We start from the raw sequence: 26,987 nt of genomic DNA on the forward strand, positions 1-26,987 counted from the left end.
TGTGTACTGCATAAAGGAATCACTTGTGGTCTGCCTCCATTACAAAGAGCAGTAGGGGGCCGGCATGCAAGAAGACAAAATGCTTTACAAGGAGGAAGGAGACCAGAAGAGTTGATGTACCCAAATACAAGGACCTTGATTCTTTTTGGAGTGATTTAAGTCCCCTTCCATCAATTATCGTCCTTTGTCTCCAGAGTCTTATCACAAGCAGCATTACAGGAACTGAACAAAACAATACTCAGGCCCAAATAACCCTGTGAACTGTGCTGACATTTCCACACCCTGTTGCTGTGTTTGACCAGGTTACTCAGATTTAAAAAAAAAAAAACTCCACACAGAACAACAACAAACACTCCTGTTTTAAATAACATGCTCAGTCCTTCCTGGTGTCTTTTCTGCTGTCATACCATGGTGGTGAGGTGATATAAAAACCTTTTTAGCACAAATTCAGATTGACTTTCTCTAATATGACAGCTTTTCAAATTAAGATTTTCAGCTTTGTAGAGTTCTTAATAGGATTATTTTTAAGTTAATTAGATCCTTCCCCTTGCCATTTGCATGTCCTCTAACCCCTTGCACAAATCTGAGCTTTGGGTAAATGAAGAATTACAAATAAAAAACTTAAATGTATTTCAAGAAGTGCTCTGCTGATATACTTTGATTTCTGCATTAAATTGGTCAGCTCTCTACTCATCCACTTTTACTGCTCAGAACCAGAGTAATAAACTTTTCTTTATGAAGTTTTGAGGGTAAAAACGTGAGTATGAGATCAATGAAAAGCATCTATTTTTTCATTCATTCAAACTAGATATGTGACATTTCATGGTATTTCTTGACAGGACATTGCAGCCATTGCTCATCTGAAAACAAATTAAATAACATGTGGAAAGTAAAAAAAAAAAAAAAAAAAAAAAAAGGACCTTAGGAAAGTCAGCTATTTTTGACAGTAACTCAGCTTCTGTGAAACAAAGCCTTGTCTTTCAGAAAGTATTTATGATCTATGAGAAAAAAATATATATCCTTGGGCTAAAATGTTTATTGGCACCTAGGAGTCTGAAGAGAGCAAGTCAGGCCTGTGGTTTTTTGAGGGCACTTTATCATCGCCTGCATTCTCAAAGGGATCTGTGAATGAATAGAGCTGGATTACTCAGCCTTCTATTCCACGCCTATTCCTCTCCATTTTCCTTGGCAAGACTGAGAGCCAAGTTATTTTTAGTTAGGCAATTTTCTATTTTTAGACAAATATCAGTTAAGAGACATTTGTTAGGAAAAATCCGAAAAAAGAAAAACACAAAAGGGGGAGGGGATGAAGCTTCCCATCTCATATTGTGAAGCAAGCCCTTCAACCTGTAACTCCAGGCGTTTCAGCTGCTTCCAATCTTGGAAAAATAAAGAAAATTCAGAGTTCAGGGATTTAAAAATAAACCTACCCTCTGGCAAACAGACCAAAATACAACAAGCTGTTACTATGTGAAACAGTGACTACAAAAACAAAGAACATTCTCCAATGACTAGATTGGGATAAAACTTTGGAGCTATTAAGCTATAAGAATGTTACACAGACATGTAAGATTTTTCCAGTTTCTCGGCCAGATATATCATGTTTTGGAGAAAGAAACAGTCATCTGTGAAATAGACCTAGCTTTAAGACATACAGATTTAAGTTCCCAGTTTGACAAAGAAAGGAAACATGAACAGAGTTTGAAAGATGTATACTCTGTACGTATTTTTACCCTTGTTATCACATTATTTTTACAACAATCCAGCCAAAACCTTTCCAAAGATATTAAAATATTTTAAAAATGATTACTAAGAACAAAAGAGTGAAAGAAAAATAACACGAGGATATGACCAAAAACAAGGACTGATCCTCAATAATTAAAACCAAGGTGGCCCCTCAAAATATAATCAAAAGTAGCTTTTGCTATAACATGTGCTTCAGAGCAACTGAATTTGCATCTATTCCACTTTTCTCTGTCCCTATTCTCTACAACCAGTTATGGAAAAATGAGCTATCAGGTGAGCTACTTCACTTTATTTGACATCCATTAGGATTAAAAAATAGGTTTCATGCCAAATAAGTCCTTGTTGCAAATGAATCAGTGGAAAACTAGCCTTCATTATTATTATTATTATTATTATTATTATTATTATTATTATTATTATTATTATTATTCAGAGAGAGAGAGAATGTAAAACAAAAAAGCCAAAGCAACTAATTATGCAACTTTCCCTTAGCTGCATTTTCTGAGGTATACTCAAAAAAAAAAAAAAAAAAAAAAAAAAAAAGTCTACATTTGTCCTGTTATCTTTCTTACAGGTTGTAAAGCATCAAAACTCTATCAGTTATTAGAGTTATTAACAAGATGCTGCATTTATCAAGGAAAGCTTAAATAATAGCTTGTGGATGGAAAGATAAAGAGTCAAAATCTCATGTGGATAGCTGGAATGGAACAAACTGTTACCTACTGGATGTAGTAGAGAGACTAATTTGGACAGTCCCAGTGACTGGAATAGCTACCCCATTCAGGGACTACTTTGGACAGAATAGAGTTGCCTTTCACAATTTTTCAGTTTTGATTTTTTTCTTGTGGTCTTGTAGTAGCTAATATTTACAAAAAGTCCAAATTGCTGGAATCATGAGATAAGGTAAGAATATCATCTTTTGTTTAAAAATATTCACTTCTAAATTATTTGCTTGAAAAAACTAATGAAATTAAGATTTAATTGTTTTTTTTTTTTTTTTTTTTTTTCATTATTTGAAAATGGGATATTTTCCCCTTCATGACCTTTTTGTACTTACCATGGTTAGGAAAAATATAGGAAAAAACTCATATGAAAATATTAGGTTACAAACATGTTTTCCAAAGGCTCAACACTCAGAAAGCAGAGAAAGACCAAAGTAGTATTGCAAAAATGCTGAAGATCTTGAAGCCCATCCCATGATTTTGTCATACGTGAGGTTAGCAATAATGGTTTGGCTCATACTTACTAAAAATGAAACAAGAAGCAAGCACTTAAAAAGTCTAAATCATCATTTAAATGAAATTCTTTGGCCAGTTGACCCTGTCCAATCATCTTCTGGCCTGTGGAAACTGGTAATAGTAGCTGTTTTTTTATCTAGCTGGTCTTCAACCAATTTACAGAGGAAATCAATAATGCTATCCCCATTTTACAGACAGGGAAACTGAAGCATTAAGAGGAAATGTAACTTGTCCAAGGTCACACAACAGTATTTGGCAAAGCTATTAATAAAATTCAAGTCTCATGAGTCCTAGTCCAGGGCAGTATCCAATAGACTGTACTGTCTTTAGATCACCCTGAATAACCTTTCTTACATTCAAGTTTACTTTCTATACTGTCCCAGATCTTCAGCCCATGGTAAGCTGAAATAATTCCACCGATTTTAACAGCTGAAGAGCTGACTTGGTGTGTATTTCTTGGCTTGTTTATATTCAGTATTATGTTATGATGCCAAGACAAGAAAATACTCTTATTACATTAAACAAACTCCAACAGTTGCCTTACTTCTCCTAAAAGGAGCACATTTAGGGAGTTATATGGGTTTATTTACTACAAATATACAGATAAGAGTCTTAATTGATATGAAGAGGCTTTCAGAATCTAATTAACCTCCCAGCTAGTCATTAGCTCTGTGACCTTTAGAAATAATTGGCAGAATGATATTTTTTTCCTTCATCTCATTCAGAACTTCCCCAACAAGTGACTAATCCTGCATGTGCTATAGGACCCCAGCTCACCTGTTGGTGAGATAAAGTGCAGTAAGTCCATCATCAAAACAGGACTGTGGTATTCCTCTCAGGCACAATACACAGCCTACCACATGCACACAGCTTTTGCCGCTTTAATGCTATTCTCATCATCTCCAACCTTCCAATGTGCTAAAGATGTGCTAAGTTTTATGTCTCAAGGGGACTCATTGGAGACTCAGTGGCATTTCTTGCATGTTACCCCTCTGTTGCTGGTCAACCTAAACATCTATCAGATTTTCAGTTTAAGCAAGTTCTTCTAGAAAGCCACAGAAGTATTCATTTTTACCTATCTTTAGTTGCATGTTTTCACTGGACATTTTTTAGAGCAAAATCATTTCTTAGAAAGCAGCAACACACACACACAAGCAATATTATGAATCCCACCACCCTACAAGCCTTGGTATTACTTTGTTTCCTAACATCTTAACAATAAGTTGTGTAAAGATGTCTCTGTGTGTTGTAGAACACATAGGATGTGCAACCTGCAGTAAGAGTTTCAAGTGTTTACAAGTTTAGCTCTTTCCCTAGGTGGGAAATGCTGTTGTGATTGGCACTAATCTCTCTTGCTATGTGCAGTTCATTCTCCTGCACCAAACACAGGAGTACACTGGGGAAGGAAAATGCTCTACAAAAGGTAAATGCAACAATTACTAGAACAATGAAGTTGTATGAACCTACAGAGAACAAATTAAAATGACAGTGCCAGATTCTGATTATCTTTAAGACAGAATTTATCATTGGCAAATTACTCAAAAACATGTAAAAAACCTCAAAACTTCTTGCAAATCAGAACTACTTTTTTTTTTCTTTTTTTTTTTTTTCTCTTTTTCCCCATGGCCAACCAGCAATGCTAACACAACAACCCTAGGCTAATTAAGGTCTCCTAAAGTAGCTCAGGCTAATTCTTGACACAGTCTTTGGTGTCTTTAAGAGTTCACCCAACATGAGAGAGAGAAATATGTTTTGACTAAAACAGAAACTAAAAGAGGATAGATTTAGATTAGGTGTTTAGAAGAAATTCTTTACTCTGAGGCACAGGCCCAGGCTGCCCAGAGGAGCTGTGGCTGCCCCATCCCTGGCAGTGCCCAAGGCCAGGCTGGATGGGGCTGGAGGCAGCCTGGGCTGGTGGGAGGTGTCCCTGCCCATGGCAGGGGTCTGGAACTGGATGATTTTTAAGGTCCTTTCCAACCCAAACCATTCTGTGATTCTAAGATAATCATGTTACAGGATCGTTATCACCTTATTTTGCTACCTGTTCTTACTGTGCCATGTCTGAAATAGGACTGTAAATACTGTAAGGTGGGACCAGTTAGTGTCCATTAAAATACAGTAAAATGCAGTTTTGCGAGAGTGAATGGAGAGGTGGTTGAAATGGTATATTATGCTTGTAAATATTAAGGCTAAAATAAAACAAAACAAAATAAAACAAAAAAACAACAAACCAAAACCAGAGTAGGACAATGTACAGCTGAAAAGCCAAATGATGATAAGGTTTTATTGAAGGAGAAGGATTTGATGGTGTATTGCAGGAGCTGACTTCTTTCTATCTGTAAAGCTAGGTGCTTGAACTCCTTCAAAGTGTAAAAATGATTTAGAAGACATAAGAAAAAAAAAAAAAAAAGAGAGAGAAATAAAGGATTATTTGAAGAAAGATGCCACTGAAAGACAGAACCAAAGGCAGATAGGAAGTCAGATATATCAAAAAAAGGAAAAGACAGAGAGGTCATGGAGGAGTTCTTGTAAGATAAAAGACAACTGCAAAGATCACAGACAAATGTTTATGCATGCATGAAAAGTAGCAGTTTTAAGGAACAAACTTAAAAAAATCAGAGAAGATCTGCTGGGTGATCAGCATTGATAACAGAAGCTCAGTTAGCAAAGAGAAAAAACGGAGGAAGTTAGTGTTGTTCCTCTTTTTTCTCTACCAGTGATTAGTGGTATGGCAGAGGGGAACTGAGGAGGTGGATCTGTCTGTGCCAGAAAACGGAAGATATGGTTAATGGGATGAATTTGAAAGGGCTGACCTAGTAGGAGAACTTGAGTTAAATGTAGTGACCACTGAATCAGCAGACAAATAGAAGCCAGCTAGAGAAATGGGGATGATAAGAGCAGAAGGGTCAAAGCAACTGACAGATCAGCGACCTGAAAAGAGCTGAAAGATGAGGCAGTTCGTGAGTTGTGGGGGAATGATTTACGTGCACACAGAGAAAGGATCAGGGTATTAATGTCAAATAAATAGAATCAAAACAGGGCTTGGTAAAAACTCACTGGAAACCTGCTAAAGCCAAGACAGTGGCTGATGCTTTGATGTGAAAAAAATGACAAGGAAGACAGGACAGTGAGAGAGAAAACAGGCAGGAAATTTCACCTTAAATCAGCAAAGTCTTGATGGCTTAGCTGAAGAACCACAGTAGATTTCTGTAACATGGCTAGGATTGTGACTGTAATTACATTTGCTGCCAAGATGCAGTATTTATACTGTAAAGTACACCCCTCCAATGGGATGTCCTTTCTGAGCTCCTAAGCACCAAAGCTTGCTGTGCTTTCGCATGAATTCTCTTCTTACTTACAGTGTGACAAAGAAATATCACTGAAATAAGTTGTGTTGCATCCAATTTGGTTTTACAGAAGAAAGGAGATCTGGCCTTATGCTAAATAAACACAAAAAATGCATAATGCATGTAGTTGTCAGTTGTAAAACTCTGACACACTTGTTCCCCATTTCCTCATTGCCATAAAAGAAAAAACACACACACAAAAACAAAACCTCTTGACAATACAATTGTGCTGATAATGTTAAATGACAGACCTATAAGGTAATTTTTTTTCTGTTAAAGCGAATAGTAGCTGGAGGTATTGAAAAACTTCTAAGGAAAATTGTAAATCTAGTTGTAAAAAAGCTACTTCTGCACCAAAAGTATGTAGTAAGTACTGCAGGATTTTGTAATGACTGAAAATGTAGTTCCATTTTAAAGTAAAGAATTACTAATCTTCTAGTAATTGTGTGACAGGACTCTGAATGAGAGCTGCTGAATGTATTGTTTTTGGTATATACATATGCCACTGGGAAGTTAACATAAAGGTGAAATTAATCTTTCCTTTTCAGTGTCCAAGGGTATAGCAACCTGGCACAGGTTCTGCTATTCCCTAAAATAAGTTACTATATCCAGCAACCAGCATGCACTTTTTAACTGAAGCAAAATTGAATGAACGTCTGTGGTTTTGTGGGTGAGGACATAAAAGCTTCAATTTTAGGAATACAGTTAACTCTAAACAGAATTCTCAGAATGAACATCACTCTTTTTTTTTTTTTTTTTTTTTTTTTTTTTCCAGAACTAATACATTTTATAAAACTGCCACACAGACTTCAGTGAGACTTGCAATAATTGTCATTGTCGCTGAAAATGGACAAACATGAGAATGGAGCAAATTATTTCTCCTTCAAGAATATGAGCTGATTTTTGGTTACCAGTGGAAGTCAGAAGTCTATTTACTGGATAATAACTGAAATACATTCAGCTGATATATAATTTTTATGAGCTGAAGAACTCAGATAAGCCAAATTGCATGTTAATCATCTCAATTTTGAATGAGGCAACTGGAAAAGATGATCTCAATTACATAGTCTTATAATTATTAATATTACATGTGAATAAAATTGCTACATGTGTAAAGAAAGTATAAGCTATTTTTTAAAATCATTAAACAAAAAGAGTTTAATGAACAACACTAATTGAACTCAAAAAAGAGTTTTAGAATTCTCTTTAATCTTAACCACTTCATTTCACATCACACCAATAATCCGATTATATAGAGATAGGTTGAATAGGACCAAATTGCTTGATCTGCAGAAACACAAATATTAAAATTAATTTAAAATATTTTTCCCTTGAAAAACAGTGCAGTGCATGTTAGATACATAACAGTTGGTGTTTTCTGATATTTCAAATAATAAATAATAGCCTGAAGACTCATTCTTTTGGAAATGCTAAACATAATTAATCTGAGTAAATAGATTGAAAATGTCTGATTAATAAAATGAATAACCTACATGAAAATTTGTGTATTTTTTCTATTTGAGTAACAGTGGTTTAACTTAAAAGTAATTAACTACATATTACAAACCTACTCTTTTTTATTTTAAATACAGATTTTTCAAAAAAGTGATACCATATTCTAATGACTGATAACACAGTTCTACCACAATTGAGAAAGTAACTAAATAGTTAATTTTGTCCAATGTGAACAGAAATTGGACTCTAAATTAAAGACCTTTATACAGTTGACAGTTATATTTCAAATTTTCATAAGTCTACCTAAAAAAGTTTTCTTTCTATAATTCTATGCAGAGATCTAAAAGCACAGCTATGCCCTTTTCTTCCACTGAAATATAGTTATTGAACAGTCATTTAGTTAAAAATGATCAGATTTAATAACACTGTCTAATTCTCAGCTGCTGTTGATTGCCCTAGAAGAACATGATTAAAAACCTGTAAGTGTGAAATCTAGCTGTCAGAAAGCAAGAAAAAATGGACTACTTACATGGAAAATATGTGTAATGTAGTCACTCTAACTGATCAATTTAAATATTTAAATGTGTGGCAGATTTATATCTTGTATCTAAAAATATATCCAAACTATTTCTCAGATTGCATACTTTTGTGGGCCTTGGTTCTCTATTGTACTATTGTTAAGTGATAATATTAATTAATACTGTTAATTATCAAGTAAAGGCATGGTAATATTGGACACTTGTTCAAAACCTGTGCTTGCACAAGCACTCCTTTGATCCTGAAACAGAAAACATGGTGTGGCTTATGCATTTTGCATCACAGGCAGAACATTGAAAACCATAACAGCAAAACAATCAAATGCCTTAATTTAGAGCTGACAAAACAATTAAAAAACAAAACAAAAGCAGCCAAAATTATGAACAACAAACCACCCCAAAACATAAAAATGCACTTCATTGGTAGGTTATTGAAATAAAATACTGTTTGTTTCAGGTACTTACTTTCATTTGGCTGCTTTTAGAGCAATGAAAAGGGATGCCCAACAAATTTTGGATATAGCTAGAAAAATATGCATTGGCATGAAAAATTGCCTATCAGCCTACCCAGACTGGGACACTGTTCATGCAGGAAATGGACTTGGTAGGTGCAGAAATTACTCTTTCTTAAAATCACAGTTACACCAGAATGGACGTTATCTTACATTTTGTTTTCACTGCCCCGCCCCCCCCCCCCCCCCCCCCTTTTTTTTTTTATAAGAAAAAGCATCTTCATCCAATGTGAAGAAGTAGTGAGTCCCTTGCAAGTGGCTAACTTTCCCAGTTCCCACAAGAAAGCCTGCAGGAAGAAGTAAAGATATCACAGGAAACTTTTCCTGCTAAGAATAATCTGGCTCTGTGCCACTGAAAAAGGACAGGGAATTATTTTGGGGACAGATTTTGAATTCCGCTGAACAGGACATGGGCTGACCAGCTTTGGGTGACAGGAAAGGCTTCATGTCAATATAAGAGATTTGAACTATGAGAGGAAAAGAGATGATGGAGAGGAGGAAGAAATTATGTACTTTCCTCTTAGTCCTAACTCACATTAATTTTGCTTCTGCTGACAGAACATCACCTTCTCCTAACAGGGGAGAAAATCTGCTAGGAGATCATGAACAGTCCCATCCTATATGCTGACATGACGATACACAGAAATGTGATATACATTACTGTGTTACAGTCTTTGCAAACCAAGGTGTTGGACTGTGACATCTCGCAACAAGTGTAATGATGCCCATTATGCAGTATATTTTCTCCATCAAAACAGCATATTTGTAACTTACACATTTTCCTTCCTCCATTGCTAGTCTCAAATACAGGGATGATGCAGGTGTTAATTCCAAAAGCAACAAACTCTCATTTTTGACAACATACAGATTATTTAAAAATCTGAAATTAACATTAAAATTATCTGAAATAATTTAAATGTGTAGGCGAATGATGAAAGTTTCATTGATTTTCCTTCCAAAACTCTGTAAATGATACCACTAGATGCCTGACCAATTAGGTGCTTTGAAAAAAAGGACTTGTGTAAGCCACGTAGGCAATTTTTCAGATATTACTCTGAGTATTTTGCTATTCAAACAGAATTATTGAAAGCTTCATTTACTTGGGATGGCTTGAATCTTAATGTGATTAGATATTAAACTGATTTTTCTGTAAATAGTACAGCTTAACATTGAAAATACTGAATTTTAATGAATAATTTCCAGTAATGGTAAATACAACTTGCCCTGACTAAATTAATTTTTGAAAGTAATTATAAGGTGTCTCCATCATTTTGATAGTGTTGCTTCAGTACTGTTATCATTATTATTACCATTACAGCATTCTGTATGAGAGAGAGATGTAACATTTGTTATTATGTGTAGTTATCAAGTAAACTTTCCTTGCAATCTGTTAAACTTCCCATTTCTGTAAATAAGCAAGAGCTTCTAAAAAAGTCACTTGAATGCCTTAAAACAGTGGTTCTAAATCTCTTTAAATTTTCTTCCATGTCTCTTAGAATGCCTTTTTTCTGTTCCTCCTGGCCGGAGGACATCATAATTTTTGGAATGAGGAGACAATGCATGCAATGTTTTCTGGGGAGCACATCTTTAGGAGCTGCTAGGAGACAAGGAGAAGATTCATCTGGGAGGTAGTGGCTAAGACATGGAGAGGACTCAAGGGACAAAGCAGCACAGAAATCTGAGTAACTGGGGGCAAGAGATCCCATCACAGGAATTTCTGTTGAGCATTTGAGGCTCAGCAGGAGAACACAGCTCACAAAATATATGGGTTCCCTCCAGTCTCTGCTGTTCTTCCATGTCTCACACCATCTCCATCCCCCCCAGCAACACTCCTCCATCCATGTTCTGTTCTCTTGCTGCTAGGTCACTCCCAGGGTGTGACCCTTAAGAAAACACGATTGGGTCTGTCAGTTTGAACACCTTGGTCTCAAAGCAAAGTCAAAAAAGAGCCCTCAGAGAACACAAAATCTTACCTCAACAATATCTGAATTCGTTCGACTCTCATGCGGCTCATTATACTCGGTATATTTCAGCAGCACTTTGTCCATATCGGTGCTGGCATACTGGAACAGTTTGTTGGTGCTGTTGAATATGATCAGAGCAATCTCGCAGTCACACAGAACACTCAGCTCATAAGCCTTCTTCATTAACCCAAATTTCCTCTTTGTAAATGTCACCTAGAGAAAAAAAAAAAAAAAAGCTGTCAATAATCCCCAAATTAATCTTTGTAGTCCTTCTTATTTGTTTTGGAAATATACATGACTGCTGTTGTCCTTGAATTGAGCAAGTTCAGAAGGAAAGCATGTAAGTACAAAGAGAGTTCCAAAATAGAATATAAGTATGTGTATTTACTATGTAAGTGAGGAAATGTATTTACTCTCATTACAAAATATTCAAGGTACCGATAAAGGCTACAGTACATTTTCTTGTACTTCTACAGATGCTACATCTTTGTAACTTTTTAATTCCTGTAGTTTTCCCTTAAACACTCTTTATACTGTGTACATCTCTGTCATCAATGTCTTAAAGGTGCAGCTTCGATTTGCAATGGCAAATAGCTAGAAGCCATGCAGTCAGTTTCTGGTTTTGATAGTGATTCACTAAGATTCAATTGCCACACAACTCACACTAAATTTTAGTAGAAGAAATTACTTCATACAGAATGTAAGTAGTGTAAAAAAGATACGTTGTTCATGGAAACACAGAATAGTTTTGAGGAAATATCTAGGACTAAAAAGTTAAGAACACCTTATTTAACGCTCAAGTTCTTATTTAAAAAATTAAAAATATAAAGAAAGAATGAAGAACATTAGTTTTCCAGCAAGTAATACCATCTTTAAATAAGGTCTTTTTTTTTTTTTAATACATAGATGTAGCACACTTTATCTCTTTTCAAATTAGATGCTCAGAAATACGAACTGACATTTTTTAGTACAAAGGACTTTGGGTCATGTTATAGAGGTAAAAGCAGGGATATGCTGAGTGTTCTGAGTAGGTCAGCTCATGTCCTAACACTTCATGAAAGCCTAGGCAGTAGGAAAAACATCTGAACTCTACATAACTATAACTTTCTAGAGAGACTGTTTTGACAAAGAAAGATTCTGCACAGCATATAAATGCTTTTCCTCTTTCTTTTCTGCACTATCTTACAAGCTCCAGGAAGACATGTGGCTTAGAATAAAAAAAGTCCATTAGTTGCTTTAGCTAATCATATGTTTGAATTTGTTTCTCTTTGTTCTGTTTCTTCATGTATGCAATTTCTACCAAGTGCATGCAATAACTGTGAATTTTTTACATCTATTTTCCTCTCCAATAATTTTGAGTGAAAATATTTTTTTTCAGATAAAATATGGTTTTGCTAAGGCTATAACTAATCAAATTTAATATGTAGACAGGCTATTTGATACAGCAAGGACAGGTGATCGCAAACCAAGTTTGTAAATCAGCCCAATCCCATACTTGTTGCTCAGTTTCTTAATGAGTAGTATCTCTGCACTTTAACGCAGTGGCAAGAAGATTCCTTTCTATGCAGTTCATAAGCCTGCTGTTTTATCTTGTCATACTCCTAAGGCAGGTTAATGCTAACTGCAGCCCCAGCCTACCTTACGATCCCACCAGGCCACGCCTTGAAAACGTGACCCCTATTTGTTAGCCCATCCCAAAAAGATAAGACTCTATGTATGAACAGGTATTCTCCCAAATGTATATCAAATATCATTCCTTTCTTGTCATTTCCATCTCTTTAGCCTCTGTCAATGTACTCTTAAGAAAGATGGACTGCTATTAAATACAATTATTCAAGCATTTTATAAACACATTTTCCACAGTCCTGGTCTCAAGTATGTATAGTTGATCGTATAGTTGATTGTAAATTTTATCTAAATTTGTCTGTCTCATTAGCTTTTGATATTTGGAATGAATAATGTGATAGGTAACAAAACATCATTCAAATTCTGAAAAATAGACTAGCATTCCAAATACTGCTTTAATGTTTTCTGTGATTACAGAAAATTGCAATGTATTTGTAGAAACAAATATATATGTTTAACATTTAGAAAAAGCTAAACATACAGAAAATAAAATGGACTAACTCAACATATTTTTCTGCATCTAAAATGCCTTTCAATCAACTTTTTGACCACAGTGCTGTAGGTGGAGTATCTCTACACAGTATGGTTTCTGTTGCACATAAACCTCAGAATTTAGCATGTTACAGCTTCTTACCATCAAAGTACACTCCAGTACAGAAATATCTTTAAAGCCACTGTTTGTGTTTACTGTTAGATCCTCCTGAACATTTAGAGTAACCACACAGCTGTGCTGCATAGCACATACTTATTTCATAATACATATCCCCAGAATGATACTGGTTAGAGTTCCTTTTTGTGGAAATTGAAAAAAGAACATGAGATAAGCTAGACTTTTTTGTTGTTGTTGTTGTTGTATTTTTTTCCCTTTATTTGAAACATAATCTTAATTTCTCTGAATTTGATTTGCACTTAACAGATCTTTCAAATATTTTCAAAATCTATCAGATAATATTTTAGCCACTGCTGCTTGGTGCATTAAAAGCAATCACTGTCTGTGCAGTGATCTGCAATATTACTTTTCCTTTCAAATATGCTATTCATAGTGTCGTATCTTTATGTATATATTGCATATTCATATATATATAAATTAACTTGATTTTACAACAGTTTCTATGAGTCAACCTGTATTTTAAAATGTATAAAGAAAGGTCCGTAACCTCAGGAAATATTAAGAATAGTCTTCAAGTCATATAGAAACGAATGGCCATCTTTCATACTCTCTTCTGTGTGGCTACCTAAGTAAGATGAACAAACTTCTCTTCCATACTGCATAATATTTTGGTGAGCTATAGAAGGAGGCAATATCTTTATTGCTTAGCTTCTCTCTATAGTCAGAATTTGTTAACCATTTGTTATGTTAATCATACTCAAGTAACCTAGAAGTATCTAATAAACTTTCTTATGATAGCATACAGTATTATAGTATTGCAAAAAAAAAAAAAATCCAAGTAGTAAAAAATAACACAAATTATTTAAAACATTTGGTCTTTTATTTATTTATTTTTTTTTTTTGTCTAGGTGGAAGGCATGAAATCATCTCTTAAGATGCTCATCCTTCACTTTTTCTTGAACTGATTCAGCGCTGAAAATGAACAAGACACACACAGTCCACATGAGCTTTGGAGTAGCTGCACGGTACCAAAAATCTGAGTGGTCACATGGTCTCAATGTCCTATACTGCATTCAAAATTTTCAGTCATGATAGTACCGTATATCAGCTTACAATTTAATTTTGTCATTTGACATAAAGAGCATTAGTGAGACTGAAAGTAAACACACGTACAATGTGACAATTCATCAACTTATTTGAAAAAAGTATAACCAAAAGACTGCATGCATTTCAATAGTACCTGCTTAATATTTAATTTTTTTTTTCTTTTTTTTTTTTTCCAGTGGCAATAATCAAAACACTTAAATATTCTTTTCTGTAAATATTAATTAAGATATGATTAATTATGCCTGCTGTCTAAACCACTGATAATTTTCAGATCTTTTTCAGGTTATAGCTTTTCTGATTTTTAGAAATGTGATAGGCAATGTATGAAGTCCTTCTCTTTGTGGGCTATAGTATTTTATAACGTTGGTGTGAGAATTGGGAGGAATGAAAGTGCAGTGGAGGGAGGAAGTGGAATAGATAAGAGACCAGTGTTCAACAGTTTTTCAAACCCTTTAAGCATGTATATATAAAACACAAGGTTTGCAATAGTGACACTGTTCCTAAATACTTTTATGAGGCTTTTTTATGCATAGTTTAAAATGTATTGCAAAAAGAGCAGTGTGTAGAGAGTACCACACTTGCCTCTTAAACATGAGAAAAAATAACTGAATTCCAACCCTGTACATTAACAACAAAAACAAACACTAGCCTAGTATTACCACTATCTTAACACTATAATTCATTTATTTATTTAAAGTTCACTTTAAAAAACTTAAAACCATTGTCTTAACAGGAATAGTGGTACCTAAAAGTTAGGTTACTAAATCCTGCAGCATTTTTATATGTGAAGAAATATAAATACTTATGACTTTACAGACGCTGTTTTCAAATATTGGGAAAATTAAAAACACAGTGATGGAGTGAGCTTCCAACTTCCTTGATATAAGTCAAGGTAAGCTTTTTATACATTTCAGATTAAATTCTGGCTAAAGATGAAACCTACAGTATGTGCTAAAGGAAAGGCATTTACAAAAGAGGACATCTTTCCACTTCAGCTCTGGCTCTTCTTTAGCAAGATGGAAACACTTCTCAGCTAGCTTTTCAGGCATAAAGCTGCAAGAGTCTTCTGATGGATATTTGATGTCAGTCACTGTAGACAGCCTGAATACATGGCTACATGAGCACACACTCTGATATGTTCCATTTAGTTGGTAATTTGGCCCAGAGGCAGCCTTTCTTACTTAATCTCTAGTAACTAAAATGTACTAAAACTAAATACACTAGAAGGTAACGTTTTTTGATTATGAGTAAGAATTCATTCATGTCCTGAAATTTAAATGTGTTCATATGTGCATGTGTGAATGAGTCCATCCCGTTTTTCAAACCATAGTCTACTAGTCAATGGTAACAGTGGTCACTGGCAATGGTCTTTATTCAGCTAAATCTGTAACAAGAAGAGTGAGCTTCTTATAGATGCTAATTCATCAGTAATTCATCAGACAGAAACAACTACAAACACTCCCAGCCTTCAGGGACACTTTATGTGTTTCTCTATCTATCTATCTATCTATCTATTTAAATTCAGGCCCTTCCAGTCCTTCTTCTGAAAACTCACACACTCTGAGAGGCTGATTTTAGATGGCCAAGCCATTACACTGATACTATTATGAGTACTCCATATTCATCACTAACAATCATATCATATATGCTAACCTTTTCTGGTTTGAAAATAGCAGTCCTGTGATCTTTCAAGCAATTCAGTCCAGTCTGTGGTAAAGTATCAGTGTTCCCCTTACTTATTCCTATCCTGATTATAAAGATATACAGTTGCTGACATAGGAAAATGAGAGAAACAGGCACTGTGCACATAATACTTCCTATGTATGTTTCCTGCCATTAAACATGTGTGAGTGACTAGTGAAAAACAGGGACGACTGATGCATAGAAGTATCTGTTACAGATACTGCCTGGTCAGTAAGAAATACAATTCTCTTTCTCCTTATTTCATCCAGAATGTCTAAATTTTTGACACCAGGGCTGGAGTAGGTATGGCGGATAAAAGACATGTGACAAATGGGAGGTACTATGTGAGCAATCTACCTAACTTTCAACAAAAATAAAGTTAAGCTGGCAACATATAAACCAAAGGGCTCTTGACTAAAATGCACTGTCAGGCACCTAATCCTACCGTATGTTGAAAACCCAAATCACTACCAGAGAGGCAAGAGCTCTTGTTGTATTTTTTTCTTCCACTTCCTCCTATTCGATTTGTGTTTAGAGCTGTTTGTCATATGATGAGCCTTGGCTGCAACAATCTTTACAGCAGCACTCAGTGGGCCTGGGAAGAAGCATCATTGCAGGATTCACTCTAGACAAACCTCCCTTTATGCAACACTTAGGCATGTCGTATTAAATGAAAGGCTCTTTAAAGAGCAGTGAAGAACCCTTCGGCAGCCTGCTTCCATATTCTTGTTACCCTCCAGCATAATTTACAGGGATGAGACAGCAGTGATTTATGCTGGTAAAAGAGCTATTGTCTTGGAAAGCCTCAAGCATATTGAGCTACAGCTTGCTGAATAGTCCAGATAAAGAGGAGTTCTAAGCAGGATGCCCTAAAATTATAGCTATAACAAATAAAATGTTCATGATTAATCTCTTCAAAAAAGAAGGTTTTGTACTCCTTTTTTATGTCCCATTTTTAGTATATCAGTACATAAATAACAGATCAAAAACTTAAAATAGTGATACTGTTCAGTCTGCCCAAATCCTACACATCATGGTGGATCTTTGAAATGAATTTTTCCATTGTAAATCAAGAGAGGAGGGATAATTGGAAGAAGTGTTAATTAACAGATGATACCACAACTCAGAAATTAGTAGGTTATGCTTCCCACTTTAAATTACAAATTAAGATCTAAAAACAGACAGGGAAGCAAGAATAATAATAGTTAATCTCTGATACATCACTTTCTTTGTTGAATCAGAGAGATAAGATTAATTTCATTATATACAGATGTACATATATATATGTATTTTAGGTAAAGAGTTCATATTTATGAAATAATCATCTTTATCAAAACCACAGTCGATAATACACAATATTCAAGAAAACTAATTTTTTTTTTTTTTTTGGTATGCTACACTAGTTCAGGCAGGTACAAATAGATGTTTAGGCTAAAAAACATGTTTACTAGTTCTGTGCTGCTTAAATGTTCATAAGGTAAAGGTCAAAGAATATTTCATTCCCTGCTGAGCAAATGGTCAGGAAGCACATTTGTCTGCATTTCCTGTCATAACAGGAAGAGTGTAACTTCTTCCTCTCTACAATGGCTTCAGTTCTGCTTCCCACCTCCAGCTCTTTCTCCCTCAGGGCTTTCCAAGCCATTCCTTGCAAGACAGCAAGGCCGTGCCTCTTTCTGCACTGGTTTTCAGCTCTGCTGTGCTGGCAGATGCCTCATTCACTATTGCTCTCTCCTTAGGCTTCTTGCTCACACTTAAAATTGAAAGTAATTTGACCTAAATATTTACCTTATGCTAATTCACTTTAAATTATGTTCAGAACATACATTTGCAATACAAGCACACTTAAGCTGAAATATAAGGCACTCTCGAAATTCATGGTTCAGATCAGCAGCTCTCTTCCAACTTTACTTCTCAGGTAGTCTCATGCAATGTGAAAAATGCTGTCTCAGTGCTTAAAGATCACTACAGTTTTGGAGTCATTAAAACTTGGGATTGTATTCTTTGCTAATGGAAGCCTAAATTTACCCCTGAAAAACAAAACAAAATAAAACAACAACAACAAAACAGAAATGTGGTCTAACTGTAATGCTAAAACATGTTTTGTGACATGCTTTACTGTGTACAATTTAATGTAAGCAAGCAAGCAAGCAAGGTAATTCAAATATGTAAAAGATAAAGGATATGTCATGATTAAGACAATGGTTCATTGAACAAAATGATGCTTGTTGCAGAGATAAGCATCTATGGCTTTATATGGAAACATTCTCTAGGGTGAGTGTGTGTGTGTGTGTGTGTGCGCGCACGTGTGGAAATCACACAATTTCTGATTCTGAATAAAATTGAGACTGAAAATATCAGGAAATTGATAGAAAAAAAGTTTCTTGTATAGTTCACATTCATGTTAGTACTAACATGCAATGCTTTCCTCTGTTTCTACAGGGGAGTTTCTGATTCAGCTGACAGTCTCTTACTCTTTGCTTTTAAATAGAAGTGAAGCATAGATAAAAATAGATGCATGAGGCTGAAATTAGTTTTGAAACTAACAGCGTTAGGTATCGAAGTCAGTAGACCAAATCTAGGTCTTCCTGCAAATGGTCATTTCCCTCTAGGATATTCTTCCCCTGTTCCATAACCTCACTTTACTTATCTGCCTTAATTTGTTCTCTATGGTGCTGATAGCTGCAGTCAGTCTTGTTTTATAACTTTACAGATCTGCTGGAATCAAAAGGATGATAAAAAAATCTATTAATGAAAAAGTTAAGTAGTGAGTGTTTATTACTGTAATATCGCGTATAATTACTTAGACGTGATACTTTAAAAGGGTGTTTTAAATATTTAAGTACCTTGATATAGAAATATACACTTCCTATGGTATTTAATAAAACTTGAGACCCCAGCAACTCATTACAAATTGGGAGAGTTTTAAACAGTGTGATAAGTTCAACTCAGTTTTAACCATGAATCCATCACTAGTGTGCTTCAGAAGCAGGAAAAATAAATGTAGAACTAATGATCAAGGTGATCAGAGTGATCACCATATAAGAACAGATCTTTCTGGATACAAACTAGAAAAATCAGCATGTTAAAATCAGAGGGTATTCCAGACCTGAAGCCAGAATGCCAATGGGTTAACCAGCCCTCTTTCCTGGGTCAATGTACCTCTGGGTTTAGCTCTCAGACCATGGATTTAACAAGACATTTTGCAAGTGACCTTGTGTAGTAGTAATACAATATCATTATGTCATTACACATATTTATTTTAAGCCCTGTCTGGACTGTTGTGAAGGAAATTTCAGATGATCCCAGCCTACAGTAGACCACAAAAGGCCTTCACAAAAGCTAACAAAAAATTTCAAACTGTTGAAAAATAAATAGAAAATTTATAAGGACTTTTCAGAGGAGACTGAATGCAATTTCTCTTTCATATGCTGACAACAACAGAACTAGTTTCTTTTTTTTTTTTTTTTTTTTAGTTAAAAAACCATGAAAATAATTTTCACCCACGTCTTCGCAAATCCCTTCCTCTTTTTTATTTATTTATTTTTTTAAGTAATCCAGAATTCTTCATAGCAGCCTTCACCAATGTGTTTAATGGCAATTTCTGCATACTGAACTTGTAGCTGTCAGGAGCTTTCAACATCCATTTTCAGTTCTAAAATTTTTGGCTATCAGTTCTATTGGTGGTACAACTAATATCATGTATACAGTTGACCCTGGTGGGTGGTAGTCAAGATTACCATAATTTCATGAGCCCAAGCAACAACAGCAGCAATTTATTCCATACTTATGAAGAGTACATACCCAGTGTCATAATAGAAACAAGAAAGTGTCTAGTCATATTGACTATTTATAACAGGATTCTCTTGAGAATTTTAATTTACATTTAAGACCATGATGGTAACCAAAATACCCAAATAAATATACACTCTAACCCTGTCCGTTATTTATACTCTCTCTCTCTCTGGCTAGAAGCAGAGTGAGAGGGATTTTTTCAGATGGGCATTTATGAAAATTGCACAACTGGGGTTAATCACAGAAGATTCAAACATCCTTGCTGCCTTTGTCATCACACAGTAACTATGACAGCCAGGAAAATATAGCCAACTGGCAGCCCACATGAAGCAACGTTAAATTAATGACTCCTCCCAGTTAAAACACTGAATTCTTCACTCACTGAAGTCAATGACAGAGCTCTTGCACAGTCCAGCATTACAGGACTGGGCCTCTATCAGTAGGTTGAGGCCTAACTGAGGTTGCAGTAGTTTTCCCAGAATTTTGAATTTTCAGATAGTTTCTGGAAAACTACAGATCACACAGCATATTGCACATTTCCATGAGATTTGCAGCCAGAGAAATATAACTCTTTTCACAGTGTCAACTTATATTTATTACTTGTTTGGTCACTAAAGTACACAAATCCAACCAACTGGACTTGCTCTAGAAGTCCTCTTGAAGGGAGGTCAGCACTATTTTTGTCCTTCCCTATCCACTTGTACAAGCCCTTTAAACAGTAGGGGAGTCTCCTGCTACAGTAGTGTTGAAGAAAACAGCTGTTATACTGAGAGAACAAGGACCCCATTCAATGGTTAGCCTAAAGAGCTAGTCAGGACACTGAGCAAATTAGTAGAAAAGCAAGGACAGCAATCATCTCCCACAGGCCTTGTAGTGGTTTAAAGGTTTTTTTTGCACGAACTGTGTTATCTAAAAAGATTCATCCTTGCAGAGAGGGAAGTCAGAAGAATTCAACTTTAGCTATCACCACTGGTTCAATACACACTTTGCATATTTCTATGTGTGCTGATTGAGAATCCATGTGCTTGATTATGCTGAGGATGCACAGTCATGTACATCATGTTCCCATTTTACATGCCTTATACTTGTGATACCATACTGGGTTTGCATTTAAACAAACAAACAAACAAACAAACAAAAATACAGTTTCAAGTCAACTGATTTGCTGCTGCTTTTGTGAACATGTTTTGGACAGGTGGTAAGAAGGGAAACAAAACAGAACAGTTTTGTAAATGGAATAGTCCTTCATCCATATTCAGGTAAGTGGAGTTACAAATAAGTGTTGCAGAACTGTGCTTTAGCTGGTACCTTAATTTTATTAATCAAAACCTTTATTTATTTATTTATTTTGTGCAACTTTTAATCTGTGCTGTTCTTTCAGGATACTTATGTCATCAAATAACAACAACAACAACAAAAAACAACAACAATATAAACCAGTTACTGTTTTAAGGTTACTGTATGTGTATAAGTTAGAAAACAAATCAACTGATGGACCTTCTAACATAAGCAGCAATGGCTCATGGGATACATTATATTTGAAGACATAGTGAGGCTTATGAAACAGTACATATCTTAAAAATAGTTAAAAGTATAACCAACTATTAGCAAAAAGCTAGTTATGTTTAATCGTATATATATCTCTAAAACTGAAAAGCCTGATGCTATTGTCCAAATGAATCAGTGGAAATCTTTTCACTGGCTTCACTGAGCTTTAAATAAGGGAACTATATGCAAAAAGGATAAAGTCAGTAGAATTTCTTTCTAAATTATGTTTCAATATATTAATTGAAACAGAGAAGCAGAGTCAAGCCAATTATATAGAGTAAAGTAAGGTAAATCTATACATTCAGCTTGACAGTTTATCTGACTAATCAAAATGATGGAAATTATCAAATACTAGCAAGATAAACACTTTGTGTACTAGATAAACACTTTGTGTACTAGCACCACAGTTGTTCATATTCTAGCATTTTAGTTTTATTGATGATTATTAGACCTGAATGCTGGTCACAGAAGCCTTGAAACTCTACAGTAATTTACTTGAAACACTAGCTGTATTTATTTTTAAAGTAAATTTAGCCTATTGAAAAGTATATCTTGTGCAAAACTGGGGATTACGTTTTCCATAAATATTATATTTGAGTAAATAGTTTTCCATAATAGCAAAATTTTTCAATATTATTTGCAATATGATAATTCAGATTCACTTCATAAAGAAAACCTGGCAGTGTGGCAAAGTTCTGAACAACTGGTGTCTTAATGTTTAATGATAAATGCAGTTCAATATTTCAAATCCAATTTCAATTCCAAGCTATAAAATAATTAAAACAGAAACAGTGCTGTATTTATCTTGATAGAATTATTGCTTCTTGGCTTGGCCCACAGCAATAGGAAACCATTAGGGTTAAAAAAAAAAAAAAAAAAAAAAAAAAAAAAAAAAAGAGAAACAACAAACAAACAAAAATCACATAGTTTTTGCTTTTAAGTGTGATTTTATGTCATGAACACAAGTGAGTACACACACTACAGGTTTTAAAAATTTGAGGAAAGAATACTTAAAAATAATAATTCGTTGTTATGCCTAGATTGATTTTTATGATATTATGATATTATATAAAAACCTAGAAGTCTAATGACAACATAATCACCTCTTAAGAAACGACCTGGAAATATGAAGAAATTAATAGAACAAATAAAAATAATTAATATACTAATAGTAACATAGTATCAATTTCTTAAAAAACAACAACAACAAAAAAGCTACTGAAGATTACTGCTAAATTGCAGGCACGTGTATGAAGAGTGCTAATAGTAGCATTACATAATTTTATGGAGAGCTTCTCACACTTGTGAATCTCCACTTGAAACAAAACATCCATTCATTTGTTTACATCAAATGTAAACAGCATCAGCTTTTCACTGACTTTATTTTACGATGCCAGTTGTCGAATTTTATCTTTCTGAAATAGGAAAGCACTTTCTCTAGTTTATGACCATATTTTAACTAGCAGAGATAATGTTGATAACATGTGATGGCTACCCAGTCATTTCACCTGAAGCAGTGATATTAATTAAATAACCAATCCTGTTGGTTCTATTTAGCCATAACATCAGTAAGGGAGATTTTATTTTATAAATACATGTCAGTAGTATTTTATGTTGATTTTAGAATTTCTTAGGTTACTCAAATTCTTTTTAAGATTCATGTTCAGACAATAAAATACATGTTCAGACAATAAATTGTAAGATTTTTATAAAGTAGTGTCATTTTTACATGCTAGAGGTAAAAATAAAAACACTGAAAAGATGTAGAAAAATAATTTGTTATCTATGAATTCAGAAGAATTTTCTTCTGCAAATAAAGTCATAGCATAATAGTTCATAAAATATAGTACTAAAAGCATGAATCCTGTAAGAACTTGCAGATGTGCTTAACCATGTACATTACTCACTGAAGTCAAAGCAAATACAGAGTATTTCAGTATTTGCTGATACATGTTCATCTTTGATAGAGTCAAGGCACTGAGTAATAAATTCCTAGGTATACATGTTTCTAAAATTAAAAATACCTGTGTGTGAAGTTTCTGGTCGTTTCCAAAAGTACTTTTTCTTTCGCAGTATGTTGTTTACAGATATATATGTATATGTTGTTTACAGATATATATGTATATGCACTTATAAAAAGTTATCATCTTTTCACTCACTTATGAGAGTGCTTGAGTCATCCTGGAGGTAAAATTATGATGCTCAAAGCCAGTATTTTTTCTGCTTACCTGTCTGTTACGTTCATCCATAATCCTTGTAATCTGAATCTTTTTTCTCCCCATAGTCCCCGTTTTTTTTTCTCTCCTTCTTCCTTAAAATTACGTATTTTTCCCTTCTCTTTTCTTCCTCTTTCCCGTTTCCTCAAAACAAGCCTCCTTCTTCAGCACTTGCACTACTCAGTTCACAGTCCCCTGCATCCGTTCCTGCTAAACACAGAAAGGAAATCAAATATTACTACTAAATTGATAACTTCTTGAAAGTTGTTATATGGAGCCAACTACGCATCATAATTATAATGTACTGTACAAGAAATTATAGTAAATTTGTACTGTTTCTAGAAAGAAACTTACAGAAGTCATAATAATATTCTTTTTTTTTTTTTTTTTTTTTTTTTTTTTTTTTTTTTTTCTTTCCTTTTCTCTTGTTTCCCTCCTGCTTATGGACAAACCCATCAATATATCAAGAAATGAAGAAAAGCACTGAAATACACACTGGCAAAACAACAGAATTAAGAACCTGTGGTTTTAAATATCACTTACTGCAGTAATATGAAAAATTAGCTAAATCAGAGACTTAATGAACCTTTCTGTACCTATGTATGCTAAGTAGGCCAGCTAATTCATTTCTGAAAGGAAAACAATCTTGTGTTTTGACAGCAGAGGTGATAATGTCCCTCATTATGCAAATAGGATGGCCTTTTATTAAAGTGCAATTTGATATATGAGAGATGTCAGCTAGTTTAAATCCAACTTTTTAAAACTTTATTCTTTAAGAATGTAGATTACAGCAAGTATTATTCAAGATACTAGAAGAAAACGTTAGTGTGTTTTCCCTCATTTCATTTCAACATAAATTCCAAAGGGCTCTGACAAATGATTTATAAGCAGCAAATATGTTCATCTTTCCTTATAAAAATTCTTGCACCAGAAGCTATGCAGCACAAAATAATAGGGACAGATGATAAATTAAGAATGTTTTGAAAAATACTTTCACAGTTTTAGTAAGAAACCATTATTAGCTCACCAAAGTTTACAATACTGATTCTGTCACAAAAGTGAAGACTTAGATATGATAAAAACACATGTTGCAGTAAACATTCCCTGCTTCACAAAATCTCATAAATCACAAAGTTAATTTCTATCATGTCCAAAAAATTTTAGCATTACAAGACTAGATAAAAATGAAGAAAATACAGAAGTGATGTTCAATATAGTTCTGACGTAAAAAGCCTTTTTTCTTTTTTTCTTCTACCTTTGTTTGACTTATTTTTACATTTACATATTCTGAACAGAAGAGCACAGAGTTCTTTTTAATACAAAAGAGGAAAAAATCTTATCATCTAAATCATTTAAAATGATTTTTTGTGCTTTTATATTTGTTCCATTGTGTATTAAAAGTATTACCTTGGAAATCGAAATGTAGTGAACTAGAAACAGAGGCTGGTGTTTCCTTATTTATAAGTTCATAGTCTTGCAGCCAACCTGATATATTCTCTCAATATGTTATGTAACACTAAACTGATGTCCTGGCCATTTAATCCATTATTTGGCTCAGATTCAAAGCTACTGAGGTAGAAAAGCTAGACCTCACTCAATCTTCAATTCTCTCTTGCTTTTCTCTGCATACATTAAACTTTAAATTGCTCAATGTTCTATCACTCTAAAAAGAAAAATAAGTTAACAAGTAACCAGTCAGTCTGAGTTTTCTAGCTATCCACTATAATATAAACAATTTGTTGGGCAAAACAAACTTTCTAGTGTAACACTTGCTGCCTTTCTTTACATCAAATCCTTTTTATATTTATGTTTTATATTTAAGCATATTTACACATGCGTTAATCTTTACCATAACGCAGAATGTGTCATATAACACGGACAATTGCCAATTTTATAAAAAGTACATGCTGCAAACATTTTTTGCCATATTTTAACTTTTTGAAAAGAGTTGAACTTTTCACTGCTTAAAAAAAACATAATGGAACTATTTACAACGATAACAACAACAAAAAACTTTGAAAAAAAAGTAAAATTGATCACATGTATTTCTAAAACTTTTTTTTTTTTTTTTTTTTTTTTTCTAAACAAAACTTGGAGACAGTCTTATCTGATACTCAGTGTTGACAAACAAAACCAGCCTATTTTTAGAAACAGTTTTGAATTTCCTTGGACTGGGTTTCTTTCCTGTTTTTCCTCCAGTCTTACCTCTGATACAAAGAGCAAGTTAGAATGGTGTTTCCCATGCACATGCAGGACCCAAAGGAGCCTAACAGGCTTTCTCTGTAATGGTAAGCCAATACGCTAATCCACAGCAAATGCATATGGAACTATTTCCTCTCCTTTCATTCAGCTGAAGCCAGTGGCACTATCGGCTTACAGTGCTACGCCTGCCTAAGCTCTTATTCACTTCAAGGTGGAAGGTCACAGTGGACAGATTAGAGCAGTGGTGACAGGGTTAGCAAGGATGAGAGCTGCTTTCTAGATCAAGATGCCGATGCTGAGTGAGTTCAGAGAAAATCACTGAATGCTGAGAAAATTGATCAGGAAGGACAAATTTTAGCGAAGGAGCTATATGTTGAGTCCTTCCCACACATTTGTCAGTTCCATATTCAACAAAATACATTTTAGTTCCACATTGAACAAAAACATTTATAGAGGGTTTAAAGTCAGAACCATAACAAGTCCTACAATCTACACAATGTTGCCTTAAAATAATTCATAAAACAGTTGAATGGTTGAATTTTGTTCTTCATTGCCTGGAATAATCCACTAACCACACTAACTTTATCTTAAGTGGCAAAGTGGATGTGCAGGTAGACAAAGATGTAGGAGCAAGGATGTCTTTGTTATTAAATATTATCATACAGTCTGAGAGAAACTGAAGGAGAAAACAGAATGTGTTAGATCATATGTATCTGACATACAGTTTGCAAGGAAACATGTTTCTGCTTTAACAGGCAGCAGGTTATGTTTTCTTGCACAGAAAAAAAATCTCTCTCCATTTGCTTTTTGCTTACTAGTCTAATTCCAAATGAAAGGTATTCAGTTTGTCTGGCAAATATATTTCCTTTATTTTATTTTATTTTATTTTATTTTATTTTATTTTATTTTATTTTATTTTATTTTATTTTATTTTATTTTATTTTATTTTATTTTTTCTTTCTTTCTTTCTTTCTTTTTTTTTTTTTAAAAGGAAAAAAACCAACAAACTATAACTTCTGCTATTTATACTGCTACTAGAAACAATCTGAGAATGCTGTAGTTTCCTGTATCTCTGTCCTCCTCTTTATAAACGTATATATATACCAACACATACTGCTCTACATGCTATGCTTAATATGTGTTTGCCTATAGTTCTAATTGTGTCTTCAGCACATACATTTGCACACATGCATACATAAAGCAGATAGCTGGTCTGATTCCAAATCAATTGGATTCAGATGAGTGAATCTAGACATCTGATTCAAGGGTTATAACCTTCAAAGGCTGGTGACTTCTGAGTCTAACAGAATGCAAAGAACAGTCGAGACCAACAAATCCCCACGGCTGTTTTAGGACTTCACCAATGCTCCTAACACTTTTTGAAAGTTCCTGCAGGATTAAGCAC

At 34.3% G+C, this 26,987-nt stretch overlaps 1 protein-coding gene across 20 annotated transcripts in view; it reads right to left on the reverse strand.

The window, feature by feature from the left end:
• MEF2C (myocyte enhancer factor 2C) overlaps positions 1-26,987 on the reverse strand; it is a 130,554-nt gene that overhangs the window by 54,772 nt on the left and 48,795 nt on the right. For 15 of the 20 annotated variants that reach the window (XM_084503035.1, XM_084503033.1, XM_084503036.1 and 12 more), the window contains 2 exons: positions 23,393-23,590; positions 10,808-11,011 (listed from right to left, as the gene is read on the reverse strand). In XM_084503035.1, coding sequence (XP_084359161.1) covers positions 10,808-11,011; positions 23,393-23,446 — 258 coding nt within the window. In that variant the 5' untranslated portion in view covers positions 23,447-23,590. The remainder of the gene's footprint in view (positions 1-10,807; positions 11,012-23,392; positions 23,591-26,987) is intronic. The other 5 variants (XM_084503037.1, XM_084503030.1, XM_084503032.1 and 2 more) reach the window with 1 other exon arrangement.

This window comes from Aythya ferina (assembly GCF_964211825.1).
Source record: "Aythya ferina genome assembly, chromosome: Z".
NCBI classification, from domain to species: Eukaryota; Metazoa; Chordata; class Aves; order Anseriformes; family Anatidae; genus Aythya; species Aythya ferina.